The sequence below is a fragment of the Lepisosteus oculatus genome, chromosome 11 (assembly GCF_040954835.1).
Source record: "Lepisosteus oculatus isolate fLepOcu1 chromosome 11, fLepOcu1.hap2, whole genome shotgun sequence".
Classification (NCBI taxonomy): Eukaryota; Metazoa; Chordata; class Actinopteri; order Semionotiformes; family Lepisosteidae; genus Lepisosteus; species Lepisosteus oculatus.
The window spans coordinates 29021411-29045608 of NC_090706.1; the positions used below are offsets into that span (position 1 = coordinate 29021411).

The 24198-nt window shown below is 49.0% G+C and overlaps 2 protein-coding genes across 3 annotated transcripts in view; one reads left to right on the plus strand and one right to left on the minus strand.

Moving 5' to 3' along the window:
• pwwp2a (PWWP domain containing 2A) overlaps nt 1-4460 on the plus strand; it is a 35759-nt gene extending 31299 nt beyond the window's left edge. Inside the window, exon 3 of the mRNA XM_069196022.1 lies at nt 1496-4460. Coding sequence (XP_069052123.1) covers nt 1496-1711 — 216 coding nt within the window. The 3' untranslated portion in view covers nt 1712-4460. The remainder of the gene's footprint in view (nt 1-1495) is intronic.
• A 1982-nt stretch (nt 4461-6442) lies between these two features.
• On the minus strand, nt 6443-21813 carry ttc1 (tetratricopeptide repeat domain 1). Of its 2 annotated transcripts, none has more exons than XM_015349341.2 (9): nt 21795-21813; nt 21380-21442; nt 18622-19166; nt 17088-17148; nt 16111-16223; nt 14280-14316; nt 13221-13369; nt 10049-10103; nt 6443-6906 (listed from the first exon to the last, which is right to left on the minus strand). In XM_015349341.2, the coding sequence occupies exons 1-9, from the start codon at nt 21796-21798 to the stop codon at nt 6773-6775; spliced, it is 1161 nt and encodes a 386-aa protein (XP_015204827.2). In that variant the 5' UTR covers nt 21799-21813; the 3' UTR covers nt 6443-6772. The 2 variants fall into 2 exon arrangements, with proteins under 2 accessions (XP_015204827.2, XP_015204828.2); XM_015349342.2 differs by lacking the exon at nt 21795-21813 and adding an exon at nt 19292-19394 and having other exon boundaries at nt 21380-21419.
• Between the last annotated feature and the right edge of the window lie 2385 nt (nt 21814-24198).

A 24198-nucleotide genomic window follows, 5' to 3' on the forward strand; every position in this document is an offset into this window, starting at 1 on the left:
CCTCACACCTGAAGAAGGCTCCACTGCCGAAACATTGTGTTTCCTTTCTTTTCTTTTCAGCATGGAATAAACCCACTACCTGTTCCTTTGCAGTCTACGCATGCGGACCTACTTGCACCAGATTATTGCATTGCCTGCTATCAGCCTTGACTTTGAAGAGGGCTCTCCTGGCTGTGTGAAGGCAGTGTTTATTTGCAATCAGGACGGGCTGGTATAGTTGCCATACTATATGATATACGCCAAGCACACAAATTAAAGCTGGAAGGCTGCAGGGGCTCTGTGGTCCTGTCTGTTTTGGGAGGAGCACTAACAGCAGCTCCCTGTAGTAGACAGCCAAAAACAAGGCAAGACACCTCCTTATCTCTCAGAGGAGACCAAAAGAAGAGGATCCGTAGGGTGCCGTTTCCTTCCAGGAAAGATCCACCTTAAATCTGAATAAACACACGAGAAGAGGCCAACAGAGTTAGCCAGGTTCCTGTGCTCTGCAGAGGAAACTCGGACGTTTCTAATCATTTCATTCTAATCCTTTACTTTGCCTTCAGCGGCGCTAGCTGACAGCTCTCCATGAGTTGCTACTTCTCTGTTTTTGATGCCTGCAGGGTGATTTCTTCTTTTATGCTGAAATTGCATTGTCTGGCTGGAGGACAGGAGGAGTGGAAAGTTTTCTTGGTTTGGTATCTTGTGGTCAGCGCAACCCAGGTTTTAGCTGAGTCGGAAGAACGGGGCTGTTCTTCGGTGTCTTGTTTCCCACAGAAATAAGGCCTGTGAGCTGCTGCCCTGGAACTGTAGCTTGCGCCCAGTGGACTGTCGAATTCCAAATTTGAGCTTTCTTGGCGTGACCGATGAATTGCAGTGTTGCCGAGGCAGAAACAACTGACACGACATCTCCAGTAAAAACTCTGTCCATTTCTCTGTGGCCACTGCATTCATCCCTGGGCTGGGCTTGTGCTGGAGGCAGGTTTTTGAAGCGCCCGGCTTGGTCTATTTCTGAAGAGTCTCGAGCTCCCCCTCTGGAAGGTGGAGGAGTCGGCAAGCCTGCCTGAGCCGGAGGGCTTGTGGATGGAGGAGGGTGATTGACCTCTGACCTGCCTGCACACCTGCACGCAGATCTGGGGTCGCTTGGCCCTGTTCGACCCCCTCCCCCCCAGCTCCCACATCCCTGGACAGATCAAGGGTCGTGACCTCTGTGGCCTTTAATGGCAGTGGGGCGGGCAAGTAACTGGGGAGTGTGTGTGAGGGGGTGTGGAGCAGCAATCCGCTGGTTTCCGAGCTGGGAGGCTGCTCTGTCGGCCTGCTAGCAGTGCCGTGTTCGTAGCACCCTGTCCGTATTCACGCCGGGGCGGACGTCCTCGAGTTGCAGGTCTAGGCACTGAACTCCCGAGAGCCGCAGGAAATGAACAGGCTCATCTCTCGGGCGGAGCCGCCGGCGGGGGGCGTGCGTCGGCCTCTGCTCGCCCATCCCGGGTCTGACCCCCCCCTCTCTGCTCTCTTCCAGCGCCGCGACACTGAAGGGCTGCTGATTGGTCCGCGCCGTCCACGCGAGCACTGCCATTGGTGGGGAGCCAGCGGCGGGGAGGGGGGTCGCCGCGGGGGACGGTCCAGGATCCCGGAGCACGCACCTTATCTTCGCATCAGAAGCCAAACGGACCCCGCTCCCCCCCCCCTCCCCCCTGAATTCCCCTCATCTGGACCCGTCTGTATAACCCTCTGAGCCCCGTCGGTGTGGGACAGGTGAAAGACAGACCTCACAGGTCAAAGGTCAGGAGCGCAGCGAGTGCTGGGAGACGGCCGAGTGGCGCAAGGGGCTCAGGACTCGCGATGTTCACTTCCTGGATAATTTTACTGCATCCGCCCCTCCCGGTGACTGTCCCAGTGACGGACGCAGACAGCAAAGAGACGATGTTTTATTACGGAACAACTTGGCAATAAAACGAAGGACCGTGAGCGAGTGTGGTGGGGGAGGGAATCTTTCGATCGAGACGGTCAGACGGGGACAGAGGCCTTTCACGTGTCCCAAGACCCGTCCCGTCGCGCACTAGCCCACCATTCCCCTGCAGGGGGCGCTGTCTCTGCTCTGCTAGAAGGGAAAGAGAATTATGCTCACGTCAACGAAGCACAGGGCTGACTTCCGCTGTTGCCGGGTTTATGGGTTTGTTTTGCCTGTCTTAATTGCACATGTTTCAAAGTATATATATATAGCGGGGGTCATCGGTCAGAAAGTAAAAGCAGTAAAGTTGCAAGGTTATTTCCATTTGCTTTCCTGATGTGCGCGCATGTATATATCTGTAAAGCGCCCTGCTCAAGTCTGCTTGTGCACCAGGACTCTAGTTCCTGTGCAGCTGTGAGTGTGTGTGTGCACGTCGCCAGGTCTGTCGCATAGGTCGACGGTACGAGTGTCCCCGGTCGCAGCCGCTCCCGGTTCGGAACAGAACGGAACCCGGGGGCGGACAGGAGGGCGAGTGTCGCAGATCGTACCGAATAACCAAAAACAGAGCCTATCTCCAGTCGGACAGGCTGGAGGTGAAGAAGTTGGGCCGAGGGGTGGGAGGTGGTGCCTTGACGTTTTTTGTTTTCTTAGAAAAAGAACCTAATCGAAAAAATAATTTATAATCACGGACTTCAGCTGATCGTGTTGCTTTCACGCCTCAGTACACCGCCGCTTCGTTTTTTTTTTAATAATGTTGTTGGAACTTCATTAGCAAGATGATGTGGCTGAAAATTGTCTATGCAACTGTTTCATTTGGTGACGTACAATGGGCTTCAGTTGTTGTTATTATTTAATTGTTGTGTTAAACACACGCACTAGGATGGATGAACCTCCCGAATGGTCCAAAGACTCCGGTAGCAGTGTCGTCTGATGTGTTCTGCTCTTGTTAAAACATTGTTGAAGAGGTGTATTCCTGTTGATGACTTTGATACAAATCAAACTGAGAGGAGGCGTTCAGTGGTCTCTGCATTTAAGGCGAGCCCTCACTTGTGATGTGACACTTCGCCACAGGTACAAGGAGAAATGAGAGTTGTGCTTTTGTTTTTAAACAAAACAGAAAAATCATCCTGCCTAACCCATCAGAACAGCTCAACACCCCAACCACTTTTTATAGAATCCGCTTTATAAACTTTCCCAGTTCTGGGAACAGCTGTGCACTCTTTTCCAATGTCTTGCAAAAGGCGAGGACTTGAAGTATACTGTTAAATCGAAAAGTTATTATCTCGACAGCTGTATTCATACCTCCAGCAGTTTTATCTCATCTCCACAGTGATTTGAATGGTTTTTCAGGGCTCAGGAATGGACTTTAATTGTCCTTCAGCCCCAAATCCCATTGTGTGAGTCTGAGGTGAGAAAATCAACAGTTACAAGTGCTTTCTCCATGTCAAAACAGTAGTTTTTTATGTTGCAATCACTGACACTTTATTGGCAGTGGGTTGGTTTAAAAGACCTTTCACATTGCTGTGGAAAAACTGGGTTATCAAACTGTTCATCAACTTCTCCTTCCCTCAGTCAGCTGTGTAGCGGGGCTATGGGCACAGACCGGTATCCCCCAGAAGTGGGTCTGCACATCCATGGGGTGACATGGCTTCCTTTCTGTTTGCAAAGCATGCTGGGCTTCTGTGGGATGAAAAGAGCTCTGCGCCTGAAGGCATAATTGGTAATTGTAGATTTGAACTGCTTGGCAGCACTGCGACCCCTGCAGCTTCAGGGGTCAAGTCTGGGTGGGGGGTGCCTGTCTGGGTGGAGTTTGCATGGTCTCGCTGTGCAGTCCTGGTGGTAGGTGGTTGTCCTCAGGACTCCAGTCCTGTCTATAGGAACAGAACCAGCCCACCAGCCTCGGCTGTATCCTTCCCGATGTTCACGAACAGGCACTGTGATATAACAGCAACACACTCGCATATTTACCCCCCCCCACAGCTGAACCTTTGCCCCATAATAATCTGTAGGATATGCTTATTGAGGCATAACTGCAGTGTCTTTAAATTCAGGTATCATTCTGAAGACACCTTTTGACATGCAGTTGAGACGCAAATAGAACTTTCCTAGTTCAATTGGTTCACCTTGATTCCACTGGGATATTTTTTGTAAGTATACTGATGAAAAAAATAGCAGTGTTTTCTAAACTGTGCTACAGCCTCTCCTGGTTTTCTATGTGTGTTTTTTTTTAATTTTTGTTAAAGTGTAAAATCGAAGGTTTGTGTCAGGGAAATTTTTTAGAGTAAAATTGACAGTACTGTATTGCTTTGGGGCTTTTTTTGTTTTGGGCTTTTGAGTTTGCTTAATATTTAAGCTGCAAATCGACCCCACTGTTTCATTAGATTCGTCTCCTTTATTTTGTGAGCTTGCAATGAAAACAAAAAAAAATCAAAAACTGCTGCGTGAGTCATGTTTAAAGCTTCATCCAGACTGTGTTTGATGAATCTTGTCTCTCAATTACTTAAATAAAGAGGATTCTTTGTTTTTGTTGATATTTTCTAGTTCTTGGTAATTTTTTCCTTTTTTGTTCCAGTCACCTCTCTACTGTGTCTCCACACCACAGCTCATAAGGGATCCCCTCATTTTCCGTCCACATCCATCTTTAAATTAGTTTATTGCAGTAAATTCTTTAATTTACCACTCCCAGATACTGAGAACCCCAGGCCTGTGGCCCTCAATGACTCGAGCCCTGGAGCTGGAGTTTAAGTCTCAGAAGGATGTCAGTCTGTGTAGATAACCTTACTCTCTCCCTGCTGGTGCTGCCCAGGAAGTGCTTTGCCCGTTTCTGTGCTGGAAACAAGAGGGTGTAGTTATCAAAGGACTTGGCCAGTAAAGATCAATTTAATCATTAGGAGCTCAGCTGAAATTGCAGGTTTGTTTCTCAGAGTGGAACACTGGAAATAGGTAAAGGCACTGGAACACATACAGAGCACACACACACGCACAAACTCACAAATATACACACTCACACGCACACAGATTCGCATTTACACACTCGCACACAGACACGCATGCCACGGGAAGTTAACTTCGAGTAAAAAAGTAATAAAGAGCTCCAGGAATGGTTTTTTTCTCTCCCTCATTTTCTTTTATCTTTTGTGAGCTGCTCTGGCACTGCAGATAACAGCATTGAAGAGAAAAACGCAGGCTGGAATCAGCCGGCTGTCCTCGAGTTCCAACGAAGACAGACAGACCCCCTGGGAACGGCTCGATGGCCAGACGAGGAATCGCACGGTTCGGCCGCGGTAAAACAGCTTCCTGCGCAGAGGGGCTGAAACGCGTTCTCTCCCCAGAGGAGCGGAGGAGAGCTGGTGAGACTTTGCCTGCCCACCCCCGCGCTGTGTCCCCACCAACTTTTATTGGATTTTAGTTCTAAACTGAACTTTTTAAAATAAAATCCAAAGAAATGAAAAAAATATATAAATTCTCCTTTCTTTGCGTCCTTATATTTGTGTTGCTCGGTCTTCACTCCTCCTCACTCTCGTTCTCTGGCTCCAAGTCCGAGTCGCCATTGAGCTTAATTTCCACTGAGCACCGAGCCACGGCGGTCTGTGTCTCACAAGCACAGAGACGCAGGGCTAAGCCCCCCCTGCCCACACCCTACTGGGAACAAGTGGCTTGGGGGTAGAAACAGGCTCCCCAGAGCACCTTTCACAAAGGGGTATTGAAGGGAACAACGCCCCTCGCAGGCTGTGACTGAAAGGAGACGGGGCTCTCAGGGAACAGAGGAATGCTGGTGAAGGGTGTGGAATTCAGGCAGACCGGGGCAGATGGTAGACTCTGACTGGAACCAATTTAGTATTTAGCAGACTTGGTGATTTTTCCCATGCAGTCGGACAACAGAACATTGCATTTGGTCGGTGCTTAAAAATATTGCCGTACCACGTGTGCAGTTAGATATGCACTCTGCGCTTGTCTAGACATTTATGGTGGCTCAGGGTGTCTGCTGGAACTTGTATTCTCCAGATCTTGGATTACAAAAGGTTGGATCTGGAGCATGGTTGTGCTGTGCTCTCTCAGCAGGCGGGGTGGGAGAAGACCGATAATACACTGGCTTTACAGTTCACAGCAGTCTGATCCACTCCAGGCTTTACAGTGCTGTCAGTCACCCTCCCAGTGCACAGCAGCCTGATCCACTCCAGGCTTTACAGTGCTGTCAATCTGACACCCAGTGCACAGCAATCTGATCCATGTTGCTTATCACTAACTGGCTCCTTCATGCTAATTGCCTGACTCTATAAATTTGAAAAGCTAGCACTTAAAAAGAGTTAAAAGTGTTTTTAAATGAGTAATAGTAAATGTTTGTGTTTTTTGCACTTTTGCCATTCTAATAAGTTTTAAAACAAGCCTCCTTGCCTGTCTTCTCTGAAACCTGGAGTGGATCGAACTGCCACCCACACACACGCGTGCTTTATTTCCAACTCTCCTCACTACGGGATGACAGTCCACACAACAATCATGAGTATAAAAGTGAGGGACTTTGCAGCTCCTGTACTTTATTAATGGAAAAAGAAAACAGCTGAAAAAATTATGATGCAATTGGCCTCTCGTGGAACCTCCTGACCTTAAAACAAGCACACACACTCACACACACTCACACACTCCTCTTCCAGGCGGCTCTGAGAGCAGTGAACAGTGTCCAGCTCTGGGATAGTCTGTTAGACACACTGTGTGCAGTCGGCGCTGCGTTCGGGCCCTGCGGACCTACGTGACGCTGCCCATAGGGGCAGTCCAGCGGTGAGTCTTTGGGATGGGGGTGTTTGGAGAACTGGGGTTCGGGGTGCAACGCAGCCGGACCCCCCGATGCTATCTGTTGTTATTGGGGTTCTGAACAAAGTTGATTGAGTAGGATCCGCTGGCGGGGTCCTGCTGGACCTGGAAGTTCTCTGTGGAGAGGCCGAAGGGGCGCAGGAACAAGTTCCCCAGGTCTTTGAGTTTGCCTGTGCAGGACAGAGAGGGAGAGAACAGGGATGAGCTGCGTCTGCGCGGCCATACAAACTATTTTTCTCTAACCAGGGATTTTCTGCTTGCGGTTTCTTGCAGACATGCTCATGTCAGCTCTGCTGAGCTCCTCAGGGACATACTTTACCCCAGGCTGCTCTCTGCAAGTGCAGTTACTCTCACGGCCATGTGAGGAAGGGGTACTGTTAATTCAGCTGGCCTGAGCTGAACCCTGAGCTCAGCTACATCCCCCCTCTAGTCTGTCTTCTCCAGGAGCTCAGCTAAATCCGCCCTCTAGTCTATCTTCTCCAGGAGCTCAGCTGCAACTTCCCTGTCTTTGTGAACACAAACAGAATAATTCTTCCAGGAGGACAATCATGCTAACAAGCGCAAAACTATGGTTCCTGTTCCATTTCTAACATCCCCTCTGCCCCCTGAGAAACAGCGACTCCATTTTAATCACAAACTTAGGAAGCAGGAACACAGGTGATGGGGTAAACCCCAGCGGCTTAGGGAGACAATAATGTCAGAATTGAGAAAAATATACAAATTAGGGCTGCTGAGCGTTACTCCCTCTGTACAAGTATTTATCACGTCTCGCCCACAGCAGCAGTGTGTGGCTGCAGCTGTTAAATCGATAAGAAATGTTGCTAAGCAGCCCAAAAAACCCAGAAAAAATAAAAGCTGGTGCCGCACACTGTAATTTGCAGCTCCATTCAGACAGCAGAGCAGTGTTTTGATGTTGCCTCTCTGAAGAAAGAGAGAGTGGGGTAGGCAGTCAGGCACAGCTTTGTTTTGTACGATCTCAGCACTACTCCTCACTTCTGCAAAGCCCCGCTGCTCGAAAAGCACACGTGATTCCCCTCCAAAAGTTATACCAGCTCTCTGCACGACCTTCTGTGTCAGGCCCTGCACTGGTCACACGCCAGGCAAAGAGGGGTGCGTGTCTGCTGCTCCCCTGTCAGGGGTGTGCGCCGCGGGTTGCTCTTCCCCTCTATGAGGGTTGGAAAATCACGTCCCCCCTCCTCCACAGCCTGGTTTCCCTCCTCACGTAGTACTGTGGGTGCCTGCTGTCGCCTGAGCTCATTTACAAGTCTCTCTCGGGCTGGCAGCAGGAGTGTCAGAAAGCAACACGTTCTGACAGGGGAGAGGAAGCTGGTGTGAATCTGATAAAAAAAAAGCACAGCGCCGCGATCCCAGTGTGTCTCGAGAGCTCTCCGCCCCCAGCCAGCCCCCGGCACTGGGAATTCTAACACCCACGGAGCTCAGAATGGAAGCAGTGCCTTTCGCGAGATTTCTCATCCATCAGAACAAGAGGAGTTACGCGGATTGGCGGGCGATGCGCTCCTTCAGAAACTGGCCCTGTGAGGTTTGCATCGGGGTGTCAAAGTATTGCTTCTGGCAGATCTGCTCTTCCTAGCTTGAGAAGGGCAGACCCGCGTGACGAGAAGCACAGTCTGTGCACAGAAGACTAACGGAGTCGACAATGTGAAGGCCACAGACGGGTGGGGGAAACTCTCCCGGTGTCTTTTCAGAAATGGAGGGTTTACATTTCTGCCAGGCTATGTAACTGCAGCAGCCTGACAAAGTGAGCTCCGCAATGCTCCCAAGTCGTGCTTCATTCTTTGTATTTATGCACCCAGAACAATTCTAAAAACCCTCTGTTACACAGTTGCAAGAAAAAGTTTGTGAACCCTTTGGACTTACCTGGATTTCTGCATTCATTACTCATAAAAATGTGGTCTGATCTTCAACTAAGTCTCAATTATAGACAAACACAAATCTGCTTCAACTAAGAACACACAAACAATTGTACTTCTTCTTGCCAGTACTGAACACATCGTTTAAATATTCACAGTCCAGGCTGGAAAAAGTCTGTGATCCTCTAGGCTGATGACTTCTCCAAAAGCTAACTGGGGTCAGGTGTTCCAATCAATGAGATGAGATTGGAGGTGTGGGCTGCAGGTGCCCTGTCCTTTAAAAAAGGTACACAAAGGGTGGTTACTGACAGAGTCTGCTCTTCTCAAGGAAGAGCTGTTCATGTGAACCATGCCCCGAACAAAAGACATATCAGAGGACCTTAGAAGAAAAATTGTAGAGATGCATAAAGCTGGAAAACGCTACAAAAGCATTTCTAAAGGCCTGGGTGTTCATCGATCCACAGTAAGACAATTGTCTACAAATGGAGGAATTGTCTACTCCCTAGGAGTGGGCGTCCTGCAACGATCACGGCGAGCAAGGCATCCCAGAAATATCAATGATCCGAAACAGTTTTGTAAGGAGGGAGGGTCTAGAATTCCTCCTAACCGTGCAAGTCTCATCAGCAGCTACAGGAAACGTTTGGTGGAGGTTCTACCAGTTACTAAATACAGGGATTCAAATACGCTTTCCTGCCTGGACTGTGAATGTTGAAACGGTGTGTTCAATATTGACAAGAAGAAGTGCAATTGCTTGTGTGTTATTAGTTTAAGCAGACTGTGCTGGTCTATTATTGTGACTTAGTTGAAGATCAGACCACATTTGTCTAATTCATGCAGAAATTCAGGTCATTCCAAAGGGGCTCACAAACCTTTTCATGTGAAATGCTTAAAATCCAAATGAGTTTAAAGTGAAGGGGCTCCTTTAATGCAGAGCGCAACTATGTTCAGCGCACTGCAGGGAGGTGGACTCTAACTGGTCAAGAGCGGCTCTTGGCACAGGAGGTCTATCTGCACATTAAATGTTAAAAAGCAGCAGTTGTTCACCCCAGAGGCACTTCTGGCTTTTAAATACCACACAACTGGCTCCTGCTACTTCACATGGGCTGAGAGTCTCGAGTTCAGATTGATTAGCCTTTCAGGGCGCTGCACAGCAAACTGATCTTTTTATAGCTGTGCTGCTGCAAACAGAAATCTGCACTTGGAGACGGGTGAGAGGAGAGAGAAACTGACACACTCCCACACACACTCACACTCACCTCCAACCCCCACACACTCACACTCCCCCCACACACATCCCAACGTCTGCTTCATTCACCTCTTCTGCTTTTATTTATTCAACTGTCTTTTCTCCAGTTGTTGAACTGGAGTGTTTGTCTTTGTGCGTCACCCCCTGTAATAGCTTTCTAAATGCTTAAGAAAGAGGAAGAACCGGTGCACTCACCCATCATCTCCTCTTTCAGCTTCTCGTTCCTCTCCGTGATCTGCTCGGGCAGGCGCTGGGAAGACAGACAGGAAGGGAGTGACTTCAGGAGGCCAAGACCAATACCAGAACCGGGACAAAGATCAAACCCCAGACCGGGATCAGAACCAATACTGGGACAGTGACCAAGACCAGAACAGGACCAGGTCCAGCTTAAGGGACCGGGGACACTGGGCTGAGGGGGTACGACTCTCAATTGAAATACAAATCAGTTTGACACTTAACATGTACTTCAGTCTACAGCACTAACGTTCTGCACAAAGGGAATCTAAATTAAACCTAATCCTTCAGCCATCTGCCAATCGGTAAGTCCTGATTAGTATGGATGCAATGAGTGGATTCAAGCAGCCTCTGGCAAATCAGAGCTGGGCACCTACAGACACAGCTGTAACACACCTAGAGAACATCTTAGGAGGACTGCAGCTAGAGAAAGGTTGGTACTTTGGGAATGGAAGAAAAGAGAGACACAAGACTGGCGTTACTGTTAGCAGGCTGCTTGCTTCATCTCCTGGTCCAAACCAAGAAGTGAGAAAATCGAGGAGGCACAAGGGTGGTGGGAGTGTGGGAAAAAAACTCATTATTTTAAGAAACAGCCAGGAAAGGAGGCATTTCTTTACACAGAGGGCGGTGGGAGTGTGGAACACTTTGCTCAGCCATGCTCATATGTCCACAATGGAAGAGAATATGCAGTTTTCCTGCTTGAGCACTCTCTCCATCCAGGCACTGCTGTTTTATTGCTGATCCTCCTCGCCCGACAAGATGGCCCCCTCGCGGTCCGTGTCAGGCAGGCCGGCTGTGGTTTGCATGCACAGAGCAGTGTACAGCACCGTGACAAAAAAAAAAAAGAGAGAAGCTCTTGAAAAGTTTGAAAGTCAGCAGTATAAAAAGCCAAGGCTCCTCCACCCCTCCCCACCCTGCTTTGTACACCAGACACGTACGGAGATGCTTTTGAAATGCCAATCCTGTAATCTCAGGCTTTACTCCGGCAAGCCTTCCAAGACACAAAACTGCAGGCACTTTCAGGGGAAGGTGGGGGTGGGGGGGTCTGAGAACTCCCCTGCCCTCCCCTCAGTGCTTCTAGCTGTCCTTCTGGCAGCTTCTGTATGGGCTAATTGATAGTTACTGGTGATCAATAAGCTCCCAGGTCGATCTATAACAGAATACTGGAACAAAGTGAAAAGGGGCAGACCGCGGGTGTCTGAGAAACACCGTGCTCAGAGAGTCCACATGGTGGACAGAAACCGCCAACGACGCATTGATCCCGATCTGACCTCTCGGACTTTCATTCCTCCAGCAAGTGCCAGCTGGAGGAATGAAATAAGAAGGTTTTCCTCCTTCTTTCTCCTCCGCGTTTCCAGGTTTCAGTGCGAAAGGGCCAGGACTCCTGACCCCCACGCGTTCAAAGGAAGATTGCAGATTGCCAAGGCAAACGATGTGCCCTATGCTTCACATCAGATACGCCCTCTACTGCCCAACTACCACTGGATGGGCTGGGTGTTCAGGAACTTCACCAGGCAAATAAGTGTCTAAAAGATCAGCTCGCTGGGCACATGCACCATCTCAGTTTTGTATCGACACACTCAGCGATCGGTCTGTGTATTGTTTGCGTAGGTTTGTTTCTTCACTACTGGTGTGCAGTGCTGGGGCACTGGGTTGAATTCCGGGGCCACGGGTGCTGTCTGTGTGGAGTTTGTTCATTCTCCCACAGTTTCCTCCCACAGTACAAACACATGGTGGCAGATTAACTGGCTTCAGGGAAAGCTGGCTCTGGTGTGCGCGTGTGCCTGTGTCTGTATGTGCCCTGTGATGGACTGGTGTCCTTGCCAGAGTGGATCTTGCTTTGTGCCCACTGCTTACCAGGACAGGCTCCAGCTCTCCCACGACCCTGAATTTGGACTCAGCAGTTAGAGAATGGATAGAGAGATGGTTGGATGTGGGCGGAGCGGTGGCTCTGTGGCTAAGGATCTGCGCCTGTGACCGGAAGGTTGCCGGTTCAAATCCCGCGGCCGGCAGAGGAATCCTACTCCGTTGGGCCCCTGAGCAAGGCCCTTAACCCCAACTGCTCCAGGGGCGCCGTACAATGGCAGACCCTGCGCTCTGACCCCAAGCTTCTCTCCCTGTCTCTGTGTCTGTGTCTCCCTGGAGAAAAAGCTGGGGTATGCGAAAAGACGCATTCCTAATGCAAGAAATTGTATAGGGCTAATAAAGAAACATTAAAACATGTTTTTGACAAGATGCAGAAACAATTAGCCACCTGTTTGTTCTCCTTCACCCTCACATCGAGTTCTTCCCTTTCTATTTCTGAATGGACGAACAGACAGAGCATCTATTAAGACATGTATTATGATACATGAGAGAAAAAGCAGGCACTCATTATTTCACATGCAAATGCACGGCACTCAGGCATTCACAGTACAAGAGGCCATCAGAAAGATCACAGACGACAGGAGACCATCTGGCCCCTCTGATCATAATTGGCTAAATGATCCAAGAAATCTGTTCTAGCTGTTTCTTGAAAGAAGCCAGGATATCAGCTTCAACAGCATGGCCAGCTGGGCAGCTTGTTCCACACTCCCACCTCCCTTTGTGTAAAGAAGTTTGCATTCTATTTAAATGTCCAGGAGTGTGTCCATAAAAAATTTCCCTCAGGGGACAATAAATCTTATGATATTTCCTGTCCTGATCCAAGGATCTTATCCAGCTATTTATTAAAAAAAAAACAGGGTATCTGCTTCACCAACGTGGCTTGACAACTTGTTCCACACTCCCACCACCCTTTGCGTAAAGAAGCACCTCCCGCCCTGATTGGAGGATCTCTTCCAGCTGTTTCGTGAAGGAAGCCAGGCGTTGGCTTCAACCACTTGGCTGAGAATGCCGGAAAAAGAGTATATCTCCACAGGACGATCCGTGTGACAACACAGTTAGCTCTCTCTCCAGACCAGTGGGAAAAGATGTACAGCAGACACAGAAGACAGTACTTCTGGATCCGACATCAAACCACCCCCTCCACCATGACCTCAGGAAAATTCATGTGAATGGGGGAGGGGGGTTAGTTAGTAGACACAGCTGGAGAAGGTAATCTGTACCTGGGACACCAGCGGACACATCGGTAGGCGATGCCGCTCAGACTCACCATGCAGGCCTCCCTGGCCTGGTGCACTGTGGGATCCTTCTCCAAAACGGCCTTGTAGTCCTCTAGGGCCTCGTCCAGCTTGTCCGTCTTCTCATACAGCTCCGCCCTGCGGAGAATCGCCCGGACGTAATTGGGGTTCAGGTCTATGGCTGTAAAGAGAGGTGGATCAGAGGGGCAATGCGGCAGGCAGGGACTGGGGTGACATACAACAGGTCTACTGTGTTCACTGAACCCCACTCTGGTCTTGTCCAGTTTCTCTCTCCTCCCCTGATCTGTGTGTCGTGGGGCTGCAGGAGGACTGAACCCCACTCTGGTCTTGTCCAGTTTCTCTCTCCTCCCCTGATCTGTGTGTCGTGGGGCTGCAGGAGGACTGAACCCCACTCTGGTCTTGTACAGTTTCTCTCTCCTCCCCTGATCTCTGTGCCGTGGGGCTGCAGGAGGACTGAACCCCACTCTGGTCTTGTACAGTTTCTCTCTCCTCCCCTGATCTGTGTGTCGTGGAGCTGCAGGAGGACTGAACCCCACTCTGGTCTTGTACAGTTTCTCTCTCCTCCCCTGATCTGTGTGCCGTGGGGCTGCAGGAGGACTGAACCCCACTCTGGTCTTGTACAGTTTCTCTCTCCTCCCTGACCTGTGTGTCGTGGGGATGAAGGTGTACAATAACAGGTGCATCCACACTTCAGTGGGGATGGGATTCTCTCTTATCTATATGAAATTCTATGGGATCCTTTGTGATTAAAATTGTATAAATGCAAGGAATAATTATTAATTAGAATTGAGTGCTTTCTGGGGACAAGAGGTTACTGCACTTCTTTAATGGATGAAGTGTGTCCCCTCCTTAATGTGAAACACTCAGAGATGAGCAATTGCAGAAATCTTATTGGGCCTCAGGACTACAAGTACCAGAATGCACTGGGTCAACACCAGCTTTAGTGTTCCGCCTCTTCCTGTTCAAGATGGACAAGACCGGGCATGGAATTTGCACAGCAACACTGTGTACAAAGGGATACAGAATTTTTTCCCCCTACAAACAATAAGACAAGAGGAACATGTTCTTACCTTTTGTGCAGTCTGATATAGCTTTCTCCTTCTTATCCTGCAAAAGGAAAGCAAAAAGCATTTTGGCACACACTGCGACAAGATGATCTGTACCTGACTATTGCAGGGATCTTCATGGGCCTGACTGTGCTGAAGGACTGTAAATAGACTTGGATAAAATGCCCAAGAAGCAGCAATCTGTCAATCTAAACTTCAGACTGTGAAGATCCTGGAGGAATCTGTGGGAAAGTCAAGGATCATAGGGCAGAAACACAGAACTAAATATCTTAGCCTGTAGGTTTTATTGGGAAGTCAAACTTCACAATGACTAAAGACTTGGGAAGAGCTTGAATTAATTCAATTAAATCAATAATTGATTCAATTAACCCATTAAGAGTTTGGGCAGAATGAAAACCTGGAGATCACTGACCTAGAGTATAAGAATATTAGAGAGGTGGGCCTCTGCTACAAAAAATAAAGCACCTGCCCAACAGCAAACCAGAAACTCAAATCGTCCGGCTTTGTCCGAAACAATTATGCACCTGTGCCGTAACCTCCAGACTTCTACACAAGCTTCTGCATCAGGGCTGCATGCAGTGCAGCTCCAGGCTACCAGCAATGGATGGGTTCGGCCTAATATACTTGTGTCACGACTGTCCCCTTCGCCTGTTACTATGCTTTAACTGGGGATCCGGAGTAGCCTGGCCCGATAAATTGCTCAAAGCACCAGAGGAGCCCTGCAGTCCACACACTGTGTTTAAATAGCTACGAAGAGGACGAGGACACCAAACAGTGACACACGAATGAGCGAGTGTCTCCCAGAGTCTGGGGCCTTGGACTATACCACAGCATTAGGGCGGAGCGGTGGCTCTGTGGCTAAGGATCTGCGCCTGTGGCTGGAAGGTTGCCGGTTCAAATCCCGCAGCCGGCAGAGGAATCCTACTCCGTTGGGCCCCTGAGCAAGGCCCTTAACCCCAACTGCTCCAGGGGCGCCGTACAATGGCCGACCCTGCGCTCTGACCCCCAGCTTCTCTCCCTGTCTGTGTGTCTGTATCTCCATGGAGAAAAAGCTGGGGTATGCGAAAAGACAAATTCCTAATGCAAGAAATTGTATAGGGCTAATAAAGAAACATTATCATTATTATCACATTATCATTATCATCAATGACTCCAGATCTCCCATCTACTTGCGCCTGCTGCTCTGTGAATACAGTGCACGCCTCTCCTCAAGTTACTTCTCGTTTCTCCCCTATTAGGCAGCACAGAGCCCGTGCTGTGTCAAACAACGAGTGCGAGGGCGCGGGTCTCTGTTCCTACCAGGCATCGGAGAGGGCTTGACGGAAGGGGGAACTGTGGGGAATGACCTGCCACCCTAAGTCACCTGACCAACTGCAGGTAGACAACTGGCTGCCTGACAAGTGAAATCCAGGAAGTGGGTCGTCAACCTCTGCTCCCCAGAGGGAGAGCGGAGCCTCCGAGATCCGCTACACCAGAGGGAGCGCCCGCCAGATGAGCCTGTGAATTGTCTCAAATTGAACTGACTTTGGAAGTCTAGTCGGAACTCAAATTAAAAAAAAAGGGGTTTTCTTTAAACCCTTAAGGGAACCAAGTGATTTAACCCCAAGTATGCTGTTGTGCTCTGATACTCTGATAAGCTCTGATACTACAGAAATTATTATTTCTTAGAATAATTATTATTTTGCCTATTATCTATTACTTTAGCATGGGTAATGCTGGGGACATTGTACATAAAAGGCACTTAACCTCAGGCCTGCCTTTGTGCGTCTTGTTTTCTGATGTCGCTGCTACGGTACCACCCCCCGGGTGTAATTAAGTGTGAGACTCTTTTTACCAGCTTCAAGCGAGCGGCCGCGCGGTTGGAGAAGAGGATGGATCTCTCTTTGCTGTAGCAGACCGGGCAGATCCTCAGGGCCGCAGTGTAGGACTCCTCTGCCTCGGAGTGCTCTGGAGACACAACACACAGAGGGGCTGGAGACAACATCACCACTCCCCACGCACACAACACCACACAACAGCGCCCTCCCTGCCAGGGGAAAGAAAGGCGCAGGAGCCCCAAGAGCTTGCGACACGTCCGATGAATCAACACATCAGCATCTTTGATTCAAATCAAAGGTCTACGGTGGATTTTTAGGTCACCGAACGGCGGTTTGACTGCTTGCCTGCCAGTTTACTGACATCAGAGAGAAAGCGATTCACATACTGAATTTGTAGAAAGCTTGAGGAACGGAGCCTGCCGACACATGTAGATTCTAACGGTCTGTGTTAATGTTTCACCTTAAAATGAGCTCAAACCATGTCCTAAGCTGAACCTGGAAATGTGTCAAAGAAAGCTACAAGCCAGCTGGACTCATTTCTTTCCAGAATGCATCATTTATACTTTATACAAGGGGCTGAGTCACACATCTGCTAATGTGAGTCATACTGCTGTTAAACATGAGACTAGCATTTCAATGTTAAAAAGAGCTTTAGCCACACACAGCTGGAAATAGCATTATCTACAGATGATGCCCCCCCACAAACAAAATACAGAGACAGACCTAAAGTGAACCATTTCCGGTTTGGAAGGAAGCGAGGCCAAGTTCAATCACTGCTGCATGGTTGAATTATTGCCGTTTTAGCTTGTGTGCTGCTTTCACATATTAAACGCTCAAGAGGTCTCAGACGAGAACAATCACTTGTGCCAAGACCCTGCTGGTGTTCTATCCCAGCATACCCCTCACTGCCAAGCAGACAGGAAGTGGGTCCGGTGCAGTCCGGGGGCTTCTGTCCCGAGTTCACAAGTCGGCGGGCCAGAACTCCGGATCTTACCTCCTTTCTTGAACTGCTCGTTCCCTCGCTCCTTCAGCTTCATGCCTTCATCTCTCCTGCTCTGGAAAACCGGGAAAGCAATGTGAAGGAAAGGTGAAGAGACCATCGGTCACCCCTATCACAGTGCGTGGGGTCTCGGGAGGTTACTGTCCCTGCCCGATACCCCAAAAAAAACAAAAAAACAAAAGTTTAATTTTAATTATTCTACCAAGAGATTTTATGATGGGTGGAGGAAGTAACTTCTAAACCAAGAAGCCTGCTGGATAACCTGCGTAAAAACATGTTCTCCTGTTCTCCTGTCCCCCAACGTGCTCCTCAGCAAAACATGAACATGATTACTGATGCCAAGTGTGCATATTAGAAAAATACAATTTCCATAATAACCAGATGGGATTAAGCAAGGAATGGGCTTTTTGATATCCTTGAATACAAGGATGTTTGAATCCTGCTAAGGCGTCTTGAGTGGCTACAATCTATGTACACGATCAGCTGTGTTTGAAAACCTCGGTAAATGAAATTGAGTTGACTGTCAATCTCGTTTTGAAGAAGACCGAAAAAATCCCATTGTTCGGTCTTTCACAAAGCCTGCGGTGTCTGACAGAGGAACATCAGACAAAGACATCAAAGCCAGTGTTTCGTTTCTGACACGTTGTCAGCTTCCACATGCAGGAATCAAAGACAGGCGCAAGCTGCAGGCTTCTCAAATCGTGAGCCTTTTCAGCCTCCATAAAAGAAAAAAAGAAAGAACATAAAAACATTTTAGGTGATAATGGCGTTTTCTTCGGCGCAGGGGATTATTTTGCTATTAAAAACCCCTTTCGAAAACAATTTCACTGAAAGTTACAACTGCACAGATAAACGTTCAGAGCCGAAGTCAGTTTTTCGAACAGATAACTTTGAACATTTTGCACATCAAACACAAACCACAGGCTCTGCTCAGTTCTGACTGGCTTCTCCCTCCCCATCAGCTTCAGCAAAGGAGACACTAATTCTTGGGGGAAAAGCATGAAATGGGAATCTGAATTCTTCCTTTGATACTCTAAAATCACAAAGGTGCCCTTTTCAACGAAGGGGGAGGACATTTCTCCTTCAGTCTCCCTGCAAACTTCTGCACCCCAGCACGTTGCTACCACCTCACAGCCCTGTGACACAGCGATCGCAGGACACCAGTTGGGGACATGAGGAGGTGCGCATGCAGAACTGAGAACAGCAGGCACTTCTTTACACAAAGAGATTGTGGGGGTGTGGAACCAATTTCCTAGCCATGTCACTGATGCTCTGGGACGCATTAGGAAATGGACAGAGGAGTCTCAAAGCTGCAGGGGCAGGACTCCCATGGATGAGGTGTACACTGTGGGTGCACTCCCCAGCAGGGACACTGGGGCTCATTCACACGATAGGTGTGACCGGACCCAGTGGCCTTGATGATCTATTGATAATTGATTATATAGAAGCAGTATCAGCCTCCAAACGTCTGGCCGCTGCGCTGTGGCTCTCAGACCAGTCTTCTCACAGAAAGAAACACGACCCTCACCTCCTTCTCCTCCTCGGTCAGGTCTTTCTCCAGCTCCCTGAGGTGTTCCTCGTCGAACTCCGGCGCCTCTTCCGGCTTCAGCTCCAAGTCCTCCTCCTCTTCCCCCCTTGCCTCCGCCCCCTCCAAGCACTCTTCCCACCTCTCGGCGCCCTCGCCGTCGCCCTGCCCCTGCTCCGCTCGGTTCTGCCCGGCCCGGCCGCGCGCAGCGTCCTCGTTCCTCTCCTCCTCCTCCTCCTCTTCTTCCTCTTCCTCCTCCTCCTCCTCCTCCTCCTCCTCCTCCTCCCTCCCCTCGACCGCTCGGTCCTTCGCCTCTGTGGACTCTTCCCACAATGCCCTCTCCCTCCCTGCCGCGCCAGGCTGTCCGGCCTCTCCGGCCTCTCCCCTCCTCTGCCCTTCCTCTGCCTCGCCCTGCAGGGTCTCCTCGCAGTCGAAGAAGCACTCGTCCTCTGGCTCGGGCCCGCTGTGCCGCTCCGAAAGGTCCAGAGTCCGGGCCAGGGCTTCCGGCAGCCGATCCCTGTCGCTGGGACACTCCGCCATGACAGCGCCTATACGGACACAGCACACGGGAAGATCAAAACTCAGCAACACAGCCTCCTGCTGTCAGAACTGAGGAGGGCTTCTGGTGAAGGGTTCTGACTTTTTACTAAAATGAATGAGACAAATATCCTACAGCAAGAGCTGAACAGGGCAGGTTTACATCCCACAGGCTTCTGGGTCAGAACAGGCCTTTCCTCAGGGCAGAGAGCCAGAGTGACTTCCTGGGTCCTGTGGAGCTGAACACACACAGTTACAGATCCCTGAGGAAGGGAAACCTGAAACTGCCAACAGAGTCTAGCACTCACCTCTAATTAATAATCATGCCTTGCATTTATACATCATTTTTCATCACAGACGATCCCATGGAATTTCATATATAAGCCCCACGACACACAGATCAGGGGAGGAGAGAGACACTGTACAAGACCAGAGTGGGGTTCAGCCAGAACAGTGGGGTGACATACGTTATTTGAACTTTTAGTGTTGTGTTTTCGCACAGAGAGATAGAGACACTTATGAAAAGAATTAACTGCTCATGCTGACACATTATTTACATCTTCCAGAGCAGTGCCTCTCAGTCCTAGCCCTGCAGGACTCCCCTGTCTGCTGGGTGGTGTTGCAGATGGGCCCTTAGTAAGCAGTGCTAATTTATGTCAGCTAACTATCTGAGGCCTTTTTTAATATTTACTTTCAGCGCCTGAAAAGATGAATGTGATTTGTAAACGGTATGACTCTGTGCTAATTAGTGAATTTCAGGACTGGTCTCTTTCAGCTGTGAGCTGTGATATAGCTATATATTATTGGACTTATTATTATTTTATATATACATATGCTAATATGTAATGTATTTATATATTATTGGACTTAAACCACCTCAATGGTGGCATGTCTGATACAGAATCATTCCCAGCTGTCTGTTCTTCGTCAGCTGATCACCTAGTAAGAGCTGTTTAGTCAGAAGGGACCAAATTCTTCGTTAGCAAGTTGAAATTCTGCATAAAGTGCATTAAAGATGTTGAAATAATATATTCCAGGATAGTTCTGAAACCAAGGACTGAGTGCAGAAAAAAAAGTCTAAACCAGTTATTAACACCAGTTAGCACTGGTGACTAAGGACTAATTATTTCTAATAGTGTAAGACCTCATTTGAATATTGTGTGCAATTTTAATCAACGTGTTATATAGAAGATATTGCTACTGTTGGAGTCATTTCAGAGAAGGGCAAGCAGGTGTATTCCAGGGCTGAAGGGACTGTTCTACACTGGCAGGCTAAAGGGACTGAGTCTCTTCAGTCTTGGAAGTAGCTAAAAAACTACAAAGCAGACCTGATACAAGCGTTAAGCGTCCTCAAAGACACCGTCAACCCAGAAGACTTCTTCAGAATCAACAGTGAAATACAGACAAAAGGGCACCAGTGGAAACTACAGGGAAGAACATCTAACACTGAGAACAGGAGGCACTTCTTTACACAAAGGATGGTGGGAGTGGGGAACAAGCTGCCCAGCCATGTTTATGAACGTTGGATGAGGTCCTGGGATAATTAGATACTAAATGCCGATTGAACTGAATGAAGACGAATGAGCTCCTGTTCTTGTGTTCCCTGTTCATAAAGATGTCGTTGGCTCAAGGAAGCTCGTCTCTCTGAATAATAATCGGATCAATCGATTTCATCACAGGTCTACTCTACTAGTTTTAAACTGCAGAAACGTGAGCCCACCGTAGCCACAAGACAGAGCGAACCATACAGACACAGACCCCACAGTCTGGGGGCTGCTTGAATCACAGGTGGAAGAGCGGGTCAGTTTACAGAGATTCTTCCGGGGAAGGCCCACGACTCCGAGCCATGCAGAACTGTTCAGTTCAAGAAGGCTGGTCGCAGCTCTTCCTTAAAACTACAGTAGCGAATAAGCACACAATTGCATTGTAGATAAAAGACACTTCAAGTTTAAAACCTATGCTATTTACGCTGTGAATCGGAATGTCCTCCAGAACTCGAAGGGCTGTTCCACAGTCACGCCAATGAGCACTGCCTTCTGAAAATTATTTTAGGACTGTCAAGCTTATTTCATGTGTTACTATTTTTCCAACACGCATATATGCACATGAACCAATGTGTGCCGTTAAGCCAGAATGCCACTCGAGACTACCTGCGCTGTCCCTTCCAAATTTCCTCAGAAACATGTTAATAGAGAAAATAAAACACTTGCTCTGTCATTCCTACCTTTACGATGAAGCCAAGCAGTCGCTTTGCAGAAACACTTCCGGCCCTTTTGGCGAATCATAGCTTAAAATACAAGGAGAGGGTTTAAAAGAGCCTGCGTGGGATTCTGGGAAATGTAGTTGCTCACAAGAGAGAAGAGGGTTCTGGAAGCTGTAGTTCTTCGTCGCCCTCGGGGAAAATGCATATCTCAGGATACAGCCCAGAATGCCTGTGCTCGCTAGTGACCGCAGGAGCGCGCCACCTGGCGCCGCTCATATTAAATATTTCACCATTTACTGGTTGCTTTATTACATCAGACGAATACGCTGATAATAAGAGCTTCATGCATAATCGCGCGTAAACATGTCAGCAAATCTCACATCTCACTGGGTTCAGCAGACGTCATTCTTGGAAAGGAATGTTTTCTAATACAAACCCATCTTTAGAGGCGCCTCTTTGTTCAAAAAGTAAAATAAAAGCCGCTGAACTTATTCCTGCTTTTTGTTTACGTTTATCTGTTCTTATTGTTTCAAATTGCTCTTGCTTATCAGAAAAAAATCTCGACAATGTTCTGCTTAGTCCACGCAGAGCCTGTCGGCTCCTGACCGAACTTCTTCGCTCTTGAAGGATCAACTTCTCGTACCGTGTCGCTGTTGTCTCACCGTACTGAGCACGGGGGCGGAGTCACACCCATCTTCATGCGGTCATAGATTGAAAACGTGTTGGTTTGGGTCTTTTCCAGCCAGTAAATCTATACGGCAGCTCATTTCGGAGTTCTATTGCCTCTATAAAACTGGCAGTGGGGAGCTTTGAAGTACTTGGGGATGAGGGAGGAATCTGTTTGCGATTCCGGGCCCGGGCTGGTCTAGCTTCTGAGTCGGTTATTGCCGTGGGTGTATAGTGAATTAATATTACTGTAACGCAACGGGGGCTCAGGCGGGCGCCCTTGCCGCATTAGGTCGGCCCCCCACCGTCGGGGGCTCGAACCCGGGAACACAGGGAAGGGCGGTGACGTCACCGCTCTGGTAAGCCGGCTCTTACACAGTGCCTGTCGGCCGTAAGCGTTACATTACTATTATTCGAATGAAAATGTTTTCAGATCGAATTTCTATCCATCCGTTTTGTAACCACTTTATCCAATACTGCGTCACAGGGGAGAGATGCTAGCATGCTAGAGGGAAGATATTTAAAAAGTGGTACTTTGGGGCACTGTGTTCAATTTTGCACCTGACGTGTTGTCTGTGTGGAGTTTGTATGTTCTCCCAGATTCCGTGTGAGTTTGCTCAGTGCTCCAGTTTCCTCCCACAATCCTAAAATTGTTATTGGTGTGATTGTGTGTCCTGCGATGGACTGGTGTCCTGTTCACAGTGTACCCTGTCTTGCATTATTTGTGAGACTCGACCTTGTTGTTCTACAACACTGTGATGGAAAGTTTCCACTGTGAAAACATGCTAAACGGGCAAAAAACATTCAAGTGTGTTTCAGAGGTTTTCACCAAAAGATGTGTTCTTTAATGATTTGCTCCATAAATTCTCATCCTAGCGTTAATCCCGCATCAGCAGGGTCCGCTTGTCGGCACGCCCGTCTCCATTTGGTGGTTTGAACCAAATCTTTGAGCTGACGTTGCCATTAACTGCGACCGAGAAATACTCCAACCGGCACATCGGTCCGCCTGCCGTCGGAGTTGGAGGGGGGAGGAGGAGAACAAAGTAATGAAGCCAATTCAGAGATGGGGATTATTAGGAGGCCATGATTGGTAAAGGCCAGGGGGAAATTTGGCCAGGACACCAGGATTACAGCCCTCTACTTTTCAAGAAACTCCCTGGGATTTTTAATGAGCACGGAGAGTCAGGACCTCTGTTTTATGTCGCATCCGAAGGACTGTGCCTTTTTACAGTATAGTGTCCCTGTCACTATACTGGGGCATTAGGACCCACACAGACCGCAGGGTGAGCGCCCCCTACTGGTCTCACTAACACCTCTTCCAGCAGCAGCCTTAGCTTTCCCAGGAGTCTCCCATCCAGGTACTGACCAGGCTCACACCTGCTGGGCTTCAGTGGGGCTGCCAGCTGTGAGTTGCAGGGTGATATGACCGCTGACAATAGCGCAGTCGGGTTCTAAGGCTTGTGCCCTCGCCGCTCCCACCCCAGTTCGTCCCTCACCGCACGGGCACGAACCCGGGTCTCCGGTGTCGCTCCACAGGGGTCTTGCCGGCTGAGCTAAAGAAGGTCTCCTTGAAGAAACAGCTGGGCGAGATCCTCCTTGGATCAATTAATTGCTGACATTTACACAGACTGGATGTCCCCTGAAAACTTCCTTCTGTCCGGAGGGGAGGCACAGGGCGCTCAGCCAGCAGTCCCTGCATGAATGTGCTGAGCCTTCTGATGCTGGAGACATACCCCCCAGAAACACGAGAATGACAGATAGCTTGAGGACGAGAAATACGGCAGCGTTCGTAAAAAATACTTTATTCCCTTCTCCCATGTAAAAGCATAAATAACATTAACACGTATGTAAAAGTATGTCTGCTTTTGTATCGTCAGTGTGAAAACGGATACAACAACTCAACCACTCCATGGTATGGAAAGCTATTGGAAGCGGGTTTGATTTTTCCCGTACTGGAAAACGATGATTTGAGTGGAAACGGCAGCGGAGGCGGCAGGGGAGGCTTGAAGACAAGCGGAGATCCACACTGCGGAGTCTACTCACCTCGACTCCTCCGGCCGAGACGTCCGTCGGTCTCGCCCAGCTCACACGGCAGAGGCAGCGCGCACTGTAACGGGTGAAGCCGGGTGACGTCAAGCGCGCCCCCTGGTGAACACAGCACGGCGGCGCGCGTT